Source organism: Ahaetulla prasina, chromosome 1 (genome assembly GCF_028640845.1).
Source record: "Ahaetulla prasina isolate Xishuangbanna chromosome 1, ASM2864084v1, whole genome shotgun sequence".
In the NCBI taxonomy this organism is placed as follows: domain Eukaryota; kingdom Metazoa; phylum Chordata; class Lepidosauria; order Squamata; family Colubridae; genus Ahaetulla; species Ahaetulla prasina.
Window position 1 is genome coordinate 43,212,305 of NC_080539.1, and position 11,648 is coordinate 43,223,952.

Below are 11,648 nucleotides of genomic sequence, written 5' to 3' on the forward strand. Positions count from 1 at the left end.
GTGATTGTCCATTAGGACTCCAAGATCCCTCTCATAGTATTACTTTTGAATCAGGTCCCACCTATACTATATCTGTAGATTTATATTTTTCTTGCCTAAATGTAGAATCTTAGTTTTCTCATCATTTCCTTGTGCATTTCTGCAGCATGTTAAAATCACAAAAGGAAAACAACTCCAACTTCTTTATATAAAAAGAACATTCATATGGATGAGATTTGTTGACAGTATAAAAATATGAATAATTATCTTTATTTCTGAAATATGCTCTCCATTTAAGTATGAAAAGCAACTCTGAGATTTTCATTATGTTGAAAAGATAGATTTTATTTCTTGCAAAAAAATTAATTAATATTGAATAAATATGTTCTGTTAGGTTTGTTGGGAAATTAAAGTAGGTCTAATAAAGGAAATCATGGATCAGGTTGTACACAGGTTTTCAACAGTGGAAAGGTGGCACAAATAAATAGTTTTAGACCTTGGCCCCAGAGGTGTATTTTACATTCTCATGCTAATATGAAAATAATAATTATTTTGATGTGGAAAGTAATTAAGTATTTTTTTAAAAAAAATAAGTGACTGAAGATCCAACAATGTCAGACTATAGGACCTGGTACAGTTCAGTTTTTAATTGATTTTGATTTGATTGAATTATTGATTGATTGATTATAGTTCATATGTCACATACCAATAGAGGAGAATATTTATAGCTCACAGTTGAAAAGAAGGGCTCTTGGTTCTTTCTGAGTTTGGTTGTTTTCTTGCAGATGTTTCATTATGCAAACTACTAGGTAAAATCATCAATGCTGGTAGGGAGTACGGTTTGCTCTCATTTTATATTATAGGGGCTTGCCCTGTCAGCGTTGGTAGGGATGGGTCTTGGTGGTTCTTTGATTGCCCTGCTTACTGTCACTAAATCTAAGAAGATTCAGAACACCTTACAATAGAAAACAACAACAATAACAATATAAAACCATTATAAATAAAATTAAGTCAATCCTTCCTGACTTGTTATTTTGTGTCCTGCATTCATGTGTTATATACTCCTGTCATTACCCTCCCAAACATATTTTCCAGAATTGGTTGGTGGAAAACTGTCAAGGGACTCCTGCAGATGCACAAACTCATCACCACAATTTTGCAACTGAAGTCAGGGAAAGATCTCTTCCAGGCAACAAAAAGCAATAAAATCTAGTTCACTGAAAGGAACATATATGATTCAAGCTGCTTTATGACTGAAATAGAAATACCAAATATAATGTCATTTGCCAGCTGTCTCACAATTGCTCATTTAACAACTGTCTAAACTCATGATGTGACTTGAAATGGCTATATTAAATACAGTGCTGGGAGATTACTAGAATATCTGCTGTTTCCTTTTAGTTCTATAGAACCTGGTCCCATGGGGATGCCAATATGTTTACAGATTTCTACCTTGATATGCAATAGGCTTTCTTGCTTGCTTTATTCAGTTTGTATGGCTGCCCATTTCAGAAAGTGACACTGCTCCATTTAATCTTTTCATATGAAACACACACAGAGAGAGGGGGGAGACAGAGAGAGAGAGAGAGAGAGAGAGAGACAGGGACAGGGACAGAGAGAAAGAAAAAGGAAGGAAGGGAGGGAGGGAGGGAGGGAGGGAGGGAGGGAGGAGAGAGACACTTACGTAAAGAAGGAGCATATTGTGAAACAAAACACCAACCTCATCATCTTTATTTTCAGGAACGGTTCTGATCTGAAAATCTCCATATCAAGCTTTCTTAGCTTTCTTAGAAAATGAAAACAAGGAGAAGGAGCAACCTGCATGTTTAGGAAAAAAAAAAAGGACCAGGGATCATCTCTTCTTGTAGATGGGAATGTTAATGTTACAGTACATTTCACTAGTGATAGATAGCATATTATTAAAGTTAGGAAATACACTATATATAACATGCATTCAAAATTCCAGTTGGACCACCAACCCCAAAAGGAGACCACTGCAATAGTTTGGATGTTTTTCTTAATGTTCTCTGATGTCTAACAAATATTTCTATAGCAAATGTTATAAAAGAGAGAGTGGAATGAGAGTGGTCACTATACCATAAAAAAAAAAAATCATCTCACAGGAATTGTGCTTCTCATTTACTAGCTTGCCATAAATAAAAGTAGATGGCCTGTTTGATTCATAGAATGGCACCTATTGCCACTGCTACTGTATTTCATAGTACAGCTTCATTCACCTTGAGATAGACAGTAGATATTTTAGAACTAAATTCAGTGATAAAGTAGATATACCAACCACCTAGAGCTCTGACTGGCCAAGGCATGTATTTCTACATGCAAAAATATGCAGAAGCATCATGCACATGCTTTCTTCATGTACAGAAGAAAACATTGATTAAGAATCAAAAAAATTATTCACTCCTTGGTTTATGGTGAACTTTGCAAGAGCCAAGTTTAATATTAGTACAAAAGATAATACATTAAGTAAAAGGAAGGATGACTTTGTTGTATTCTGTGAGCTGACTATTAATGAACAAGATGGTAAGGTTTTTTTAATAATACACTGTGGCATTGCAACACATAAAACCTTATTTTAATACCTTAAGGGAATGGAAATCTACTACCAAAGAGATATTCTATGAGTGCATAATCCACTTGGATACAATGAGTGTATCCACTTGGATACACTCTTTGGATACAATGTTGTACCTTGATGAAGGTATCTTTTCTTTTATGTACACTGAGAGCATATGCACCAAGACAAATTCCTTGTGTGACCAATCACACTTGGCCAATAAAAAATTCTATTCTAAATTCTTTTCTGATTCAGAAAAAAACAACAGAAACCTAAACCACGAGAATTCAGAAAACAAAGTTGGAACAGACCTCCAACCCCTGCTCATGCAGGAGACTCTATAGCATTTCAGACAAATGGCCATCCAATCTCTTCTTTAAAACATTCAGTGATGGAGCACCTATAGCTTCTGGAGGCAAATCAATTAATTGTTGTATCTGTCAGGAAGTTTTTCCTTCCTTATTTCTAAATTGGATCTCTCCTTGATTAGTTTCCATTTATTGTATCGTATCTTGCCTTCAGGTGCTTTGGGTAATAGGTTGACCTCCTCTTTTTTGTGGCAGCCTCTTAAATATTGGAACACTGCCATCATGTTAACACTTGTCCTTCTAGGAATGACTTTTTATTTTTATTTTGTCACAACAGTATATATAAGCATAAGCATGAAATAACTATACAATATATAAGCATATATATATAAGCATAAGTATGTAATAACTATATTAACTGGATATAATGAAAGGAAACAGTAGGACAGGAACGGTAGGCATGCTTGTGCTCTTATGCATGCCCCTTACAGACCTCTTAGGAATGGGGTGAGGTCAATAGTAGACAGTTTTTGGTTAAAGCTTTGGGGATTTTGGAAGAGACCACAGAATCAAGTAGTGTATTCCAAGTATTAACAACTCTGTTACTGAAGTCATATTTTCTGCAATCAAGACTGGAGCAGTTAACATTAAGCTTAAATCTATTGTGTGCTCGTGTATTGTTGCAATTGAAGCTGAAGTAGTCTTCGACAGGAAGGACATTGTAATAGATGATTCTATGAGTTAAACTCAGATCATGTCGAAGGCGGCGGAGTTCTGGTTGACTAACAGCATGTTAAAATAATTTTATAAAAGTATTAGCAAAGAATAAAAAGCAGCAATAGTCTCCTATTCATAATATAGATAGGGCCATGTTTTGAAGATATTCCTAAATTTTCTCTGATTTTTTATAAAACAAAATTTCAATATAGAAAGTCTGTTTTTGATAGTTACACATCATCATTTCTGCAATCTTCTATTAAGTTTAAGATGGATTTCATGAGCCTGTGGCAGAAGTCAGCTGCATTCCCCAATAATATATGCTACAGCAAAAAAATAATAATCATTATATGAGAGAGAGTCATTTCATTATATGAGAGCTTTGTGCTAACAAAAATGAACAACACCTGAAAATTTTGGAAATCCATTATAAGTCTACTTAACATTGATATAGGAAAATTCTTTATTGCTAAATGAGAGGATGTAATCTCATATAAATGATATTTTTATTTATAGCTAGCATGACCATAGATAAAATTTAATATGTGTTTATTGCCAGTGAGGAAAAGAATATTCAGTCCAAATCATACAGTCAGTCCAGGATCAAAATGACCAAGTGTGTTCAATATGTCTAAATAAAGAAGTAAAGTGTCTTCTCAAAGATGTTATTATTCCAAATCAAACTTCAAATTATGACATTAATCAGAAAACTCTGTTCAAAACTTTTGAAGTCCTATCTTCAGTTTTACATTTTCCCCATGTTGAGTCGTCAAAAATCTATGAAAAATACACAAGCATGGTATGAGTATACTAGTTGGACACCTGTGCTTCGCTACAAAACTATGTGCTTGGGCTTGATAAATTGACACTTACAGCCTGAAACTTAATGTACAATAATGTAGAAACTTAATGTAAATTCGTAGCATCAGAGTGTGTTAATATAATGCAATGCAACTGGCAGTTGGAACAGAGGGGGAGGGGGAGTAGAATATCCCAGCCAGCAGCATCCATCGGTATTCATCTAGCTAGCATCCTGTCAGTGTGTGAAAGAGTTGAGAGATGTTTGGAAATGGTATTTGCTGTGCGAGCAAGGAAGAGACAGGAAAGAGGTTGGGCGTGGCTTAGTTCAACTGTTTTATTATTATTTTTATTTATTTATTTATTTTGTCACAACAGTATATATAAGCATAAGCATGAAAGTAACTATATAATATATAAGCATGTTTATATAAGCATAAGTATGTAATAACTATATTAATTGGATATAATGAAAGGAAACAATAGGACAGGAATGGTAGGCACTTTTGTGCTCTTATGCACGCCCCTTACAGACCTCTTAGGAATGGGGTGAGGTCAATGGTAGATAGTTTTTGGTTAAAGCTTTGGGGATTTGGGGAAGAGACCACAGACTCAGGTAGTGTGTTCCAAGCATTAACAACTCTGTTACAGAAGTCATATTTTCTGCAATCAAGATTGAAGTGGTTAACATTAAGTTTAAATCTATTGTTTGCTCTTGTATTTTTGTGATTGAAGCTGAAGTAGTTTTTAATAGGAAGGGCATTGCAATAGATGATTCTATGAGTTAAACACAGGTCCTGTTGAAGACGGCGGAGTTCTAAGTTTTCTAAACCCAAGATTTCAAGTCTGGTGGCATAAGGTATTTTGTTGTATTCAGAGGAGTGGAGAACTCTTCTTGTAAAATATTTCTGGACACGTTCATTTGTATTGATGTCTGAAATGTGGTATGGATTCCAGACAGGCAAGCTGTATTCAAGAATTGGTCTAGCAAATGTTTTATAAGCTCTGGTAAGTAGGGTAGTGTTGAAGAAGAAGCTATGTAAGATTAAGTTTACAAATCTTAAAGCCTTTTTTGCGATGTAGTTGCAGTGGGCTTTGGCACTTAGATCATTGGATATGAAAACTCCAAGGTCTTTGACAGGGTGGGGGTCATCTGTAAGGTAATGTCCATCGAGTTTGTATTTAATGTTTGGATTCTTTTTTCCAATGTGTAAGACAGAGCATTTGCTGGTTGAGATTTGGAGTTGCCAAGTTTTTGACCATTCTGACACAAAGTCAAGGTCTTTTTGAAGGGCAGCTTTATTGTTGGTAGCGTTAAATAGTTTGACATCATCAGCGAAAAGAACACAATTACTTTTAATATGGTCACAGAGATCATTAATGTATAATATGAAGAGTGTTGGTCCAAGAACACTGCCTTGGGGAACTCCACTATTGACAGGAACAGGATTTGATAGGGCACTGCCTATTTTGACCACTTGTTGTCTGTTTGACAGGAACACTGATATCCAATTGTGCAGGGGTCTGGAGATGCCATAAGATTTTAATTTTAGGAGAAGTTTATCATGTACTACTGAATCAAAAGCTTTACAGAAGTCTATATAAATTGTATCTATTGTTTTGCCTTGATCAAGATTTTTAGTTCATATGTTTTTGCAGTGAAGAAGTTGTAAGTTGCATGATAATTTTTTTCTGAAACCAAATTGTTTATTAGAGAGTAGACTGTTTGTTTCTAGGTAGAGGACAATGGATTGGTTGATGATAGATTCCATAACTTTACAGGTGACACAGCATAGAGAGATTGGTCTGTAATTTTCAACTAAGCTGGGGACTCCTTTTTTGAAGACTGGGATGACCGTGGCTAGTGACCAAAGTTTGGGAAGGGAACTGGTCGTGAAGGCTTTTCCAAAGATTATGCTTAGGGATTCTGCTATATTAGTGGAAAGCTTTTTTAAGAAGTATGCACATAGTCCATCAGGTCCTATAGATAAGGATGGTTTCAGTTTGCGAAGAGCTTTTTCAACATTTTCTTCAGTGAAATCTATATGTGTTAGGTCGTTGTTGGTGTGGTTGGGGAATGTCGGGTATGAGCCATTACTGTTAACAAAGACTGAGCCAAAGAATATGTTAAAGAGGTTTGCTTTAACTGTTTCATCATTATTTTCTTTGCCGTTAGATTCTTTTAGTGGTGGAATAGATCTCGAGTCATTAAGTTTGTTGTTCACAAAATTATAAAAAGCACGACTGGAATTTGTGCGCAGTAGGTCTTCTTCTTGCTTGGTGTGGTAATTGGTGCATTCAATTTTTATTTGGTTGCATATATCTCTGTATCGGTTTTTGAAATTTGCTACATGTCCCTTTTTGAATTGAAGCTTTTTTATTGATATGGGTAATTTGTTTTTCTTGATTTTTGTGGTAGTTTGTGGTACGTAGAGTTTAATGACTCTATTGATTTCAAGTAGGAAAACTCTGTAGTGGTCTTCAGCAGTGATACAGAATGAGAATAGATTTTGCCAGTCAAGAAATGAGAGGTAGGTGTTTATAAGGTCATAGTTGGCTTTTTTGAAATTGTAGTTTGGAATACTATTATTGTGACGATTTTTGTAAGGGCGTATATTGAGACAAAAGTCTATCATGCTGTGGTCACTGTTGGAAAAGGGTTCTTTTATTTGTAGTCCATAAATTGAGTTTGTGTTGTTGCAGAAGATGAGGTCAAGGCAGTTGTTGATTCTTGTATTGTTATTTGTGACAGCGTTGTATAGGGTAGTATGGATAGGTTCAGTTGTACATTCGTTTGTTATCCAGTTAATATGAGGTAGATTGAGGTTACCCAGGAAGATGAGAGGATATGGGCAACAGGTAGCCCAAGTTAGTAGTGAGGTTGACATGTTCGCATGTGCGATGTCATAGTCAGGGGCTCTGTAGCATAGTAAGAATCGAAGTGTGGTGTTAAGGGACAGGTCGCATACAATAGTTTCAGGGATAGCAAGTTTATGTGCAACTTGAACATTTTTTAGATTCAGTGACTTTTTATGAAAGATAGCTATGTAGCAAAAAAAAAAGATAGCAAAAAATGTAGCAAAGCTGCTTGCTGCTGTGAAAATAAAACTAAAAGTGAAACTCCTCTCCTCAGCTTGTGTTTTGAATTTGGAACAGATTTCAGGTGGGGAGTGGGAGTAGAATTTCTTAGCATCAGAGAGTGTTAATAATAATATAGGAAATACTAATGCTCTGATGGTCATTTCGAAAAATCCTTTCTTAGCGAGCACCTAGAAGCCAAGAGGAACATATGTGGCAAATTTTAAGTTTGTAAGCTTTAGGGTTCTGGAGATTTCATGATTACGGCATTAGTGGTTTTCACTTTTATATATATAGATTATTATCTGTTGCTCATATTCTTTAATTTTTAGAGTCATTGTTATTTTTGAAGCTCAAATTATGGATCTACCAGAATTAATAATGATTAACATCCTCAACCCTCATGAATTTATGTCAAAGTAGTTATATTAGCCCTCATTTTGCCTGGTGATTTGCCGGCATTTTTTCTAAAGACAAACCCTACAAATGCTTTCTATTGGTTTTTTTTTTTTTGGAGATTTTATATATGTGTGAAAATTATAGGGGTACTTTGGCAGAATATTTCAGTTCATTTTATTTTATCCTCTTTTACTGAATAATGAGAAAAAAAATCTCAGCCAAGATTTGGCTCCAATGTTTTGGATGATTGGAATTAGTGCAGTCATAATTGTTACTTTTTCCTTGCAATATTTTACTAGAAAGAGATATACATGAAGAAAATTAATATGAAAAGAAATAGATATTGTCATATCTCAGAATTAATGATAGACTTTCAGTAAATGGACAATGAATAATAGAACAATCTTTTAGAAATGGGAGCTATTTTCTAATTTCTATCTTACAATGAACATACCAACTTTCCTCTATAAAAATATAAACTCCTTGGCTACACAAGTGAGGGAGGGAGGGAGAGAGGGGGAGTGTGTGTGTGTGTTTGTGTGTGCTCTTCTTGCCACCTCTCCCAAGGGAGTCCAATGGAATATATTTTGGCAATAGTTCAGGTCAACAGCTTATTAGATACTCCGGTTTCACCCACTGCTGACCAGCTGCTAAGGCTTGATCCAAAACATGGATGACTCCATAATGATTATTACTGTTGGACAAGCGACTGTGCGAGCTAGGCAGAAAAATCATATGGGGAATTAGTCTGGAATCTCTACATAGGTATAAGAAGGCAAAGTCTATTCCCCCTTTCAATCCTGTTGAACCTCATCTAGTCTGGCCTAGGTTCAAACCTCCAGTCTGAGAAGATTCCTGTGTTATAGGCATGAATAATAAAATAACTATTTGAAATCATGTGCAAATCTGATTATTTGCACCTAACAGTTACAATGCTGCTAGATGGCACTGTACCATCAACTGTGGCAAATTGCTATCTACATCTCTGGGATCTAAGGTCTGAAGTAGAGTCACGGTGATGATCTATTTGATCATTTTATCCCCAGAGAGCCATGAGGATTTCTCCAGCTTCTCTTTAGCTCCATATATATAAAGAACAGAGAACTCTTGTCTAGAGATATAATTTTATTTTCAGATGGTCTTTCAGATGAGTGATGTGCCAAGTCATGCACGGATGCTCTGTGTGTTGTGCCATACATTCTTTGTTATCCTTTCTTCCACCCATTACTACTTGTTTTTAATAACCATTTGAGATCTCACTTCACCCAAATGTCTATGTGTATAATTTGTACTTGAATTGTTTATCCCTTAATTTGAAGATGCAGAGTGTTTCAAAATGTCTTAACAACACATAAATATGTATAGCAATAAGGACAACGTACAGTAATAACAATAACACTGCAATTTCACCAAACGTGAAGTAAATTGGCCTGCAGGCCTTTACTGAAGTATCCATAATTTATTTTAAAGCTTATATACAAGTTGTCTTTAACCAAGGGTCGTCAATGAAAGAATTAAGTAATTGTTAATTTTTATTTCAATAAGGAATAACCTTACTGAATACAAGAATTCTTATGATTCTTGCATTAGGAAAATAAAGTTTAATTTATGTGATTGTTGCATTTTTTAAATCTTGTATATGCAAGAATCAATTAATTACAAAGATTTTCTCTTTTCTTGTTTATTTAGGAAAAGAAGAATATATTGCAACATTCAAAGGATCAGAGTATTTCTGCTATGACCTCTCCCAGAATCCTATCCAAAGCAGCAGCGATGAAATAACTCTGTCCTTTAAAACTCTACAGAGGAATGGACTAATGCTTCATACTGGGAAATCAGCTGATTATGTCAACCTTGCCCTGAAAAATGGAGCTGTCTCCTTAGTTATTAATTTGGGCTCAGGGGCCTTTGAAGCACTGGTGGAACCTGTGAATGGGAAATTTAATGACAATGCCTGGCATGATGTGAAAGTAACCAGGAATCTGCGTCAGGTAACAGTACAATGGTTACAGCAATAACTGACTTTGCTTCTGCTACAGCTAAGTGTTTGGTGATCTTGCAGTTAGAATAACATGCAGCTGAGTGTTTAACAGACCTCTGAACCCTAAGGTTTACCATGTTATGTAGAGATGTATAATTCTTTTTATACATGAGCACAGGCACACCTAGAAAGTAATTTTTAACCAGGATTGCTTTGAACAATTATGCAAACACAGCCAGATGCTTAAAGTTGTTTATGTGTGAGAGGCAGGTGGACTGGGAAGAGTAGATCATTTTTATCAAGAAGACTAGACACCTAGCTAATCAATTCTTTCCCAGGCTATTATTTCATACTTGTAATTTTCCAGAAGCTCCTACTTTCTATTGCTGAAACAAAGCTGAATGTTTCTTTGTTTTTCCTTTTGTCTATTGGGTCCCTCAACTATATTTTAAGAAATCGAAAACTGATTATAAAGATGAATAAATACCTAAAAATACATTTATAACAGAGAATTTCCTCAAAGAAACATATCCTGCCAATGAACTTATGCATAGCATTTATATCCTTAGGTTGCACTTCTGTATATAAGTTACTGCAAGAATTCCAATGAAATTGATGAGAGTTATCCATGCAAAAATGGTGGTAGGATCATATCCTAAATAGTTCATTCTATTCTATTTCATTCAAATAGTTGTGAACAATTTTGCTTTGATTGTCAAGTTAAAAAAGATTGTGATATTTTAGTGGTAATACTTGCTTTCAGAACAAACCTTTGCTTTTCTATAAAACCAAGCTTAGTGAGAGGGAACTACATTAATAGCGAGACTCTAATATCTTGTGAATCTATGGCTGAAATGGGATACAGACAGTAAAGCCTAAATGTAAACCTTTTAATTCTTCATTGTGGTAACAATATATCACACTTAACTCTGTGTGGGATTTGACTCTGAAAGACCAGTTACTACCACTTACCAGGAAGCTTCTGCTGGCTCTGGACAGTTTGCTGATTTTTAACCCAATGTAGACATCTCTTTTATGTACAGGTCCACCAGTGAGGTTGTAGCCAGCTCTGAGCCTTCTTCTATACAATTGAAAAGCTGTGTAAAATGTTTCTAAGGATAACCTCTGTGCAAGATGCTAAACATCTTATTAGAAGAAACATGTGATAGACATTTTTACAAGCTTTCTGATGAGCACAGAAAATACCGAGAAGGAGACAAGAAGGATTCCATCTGGGATATTGTTAGTGGTACTTCCAATGTTACCAAAAAGCTGTGAGACAGAGTTTAGAGTGTATAGAAGTAGTAAAGAAATAACAGAAATAAATAAATATGTTTAAGTTATGAATATAAAAGTTTTCACTCCAGCTCTCTCACACACACAAATCCTTTTAAAATATTAAACAGGAGTTATAGTAGAAGTCATGCTTTCTTTCTCCTATTTCATTGAAATATGCAGGATAAAGATGGTTCAGGTTTGTTGTGAGGATAAGAATTATAATTTTCATGTCTATATATAAAATAAATACAGGCTTAATCATAGAAATAGTAATTAAAAGAATATGAATATAGAACAACTAATTTTTAAAAAGTAGACATTGAATTAGACTGCACTTTCTAGATTTGCCTTTGCTCATCCAAAAGTGTTGAAACAATGAAGCTCTTTAAAAATTATATACAAAGAGAGTGAAAGGGATCAGGTACAGATTGTTCTGGCAGGTGCATGATCAGACAGTCAGATGCAGAAATCCATTCTACTCATTGTTGTGTGTCAGGATCAGGGGAGTCCGTGAAGTGGTCAAAAAAGTCAAAAT

The 11,648-nt window shown here is 35.0% G+C and overlaps 1 protein-coding gene across 3 annotated transcripts in view; it reads left to right on the plus strand.

Moving 5' to 3' along the window:
- Positions 1 to 11,648, plus strand: part of NRXN1 (neurexin 1) — a 1,023,581-nt gene that overhangs the window by 308,353 nt on the left and 703,580 nt on the right. For all 3 annotated transcript variants that reach the window (XM_058164969.1, XM_058164968.1, XM_058164970.1), the window contains exon 4: positions 9,544 to 9,845. In XM_058164969.1, coding sequence (XP_058020952.1) covers positions 9,544 to 9,845 — 302 coding nt within the window. The remainder of the gene's footprint in view (positions 1 to 9,543; positions 9,846 to 11,648) is intronic.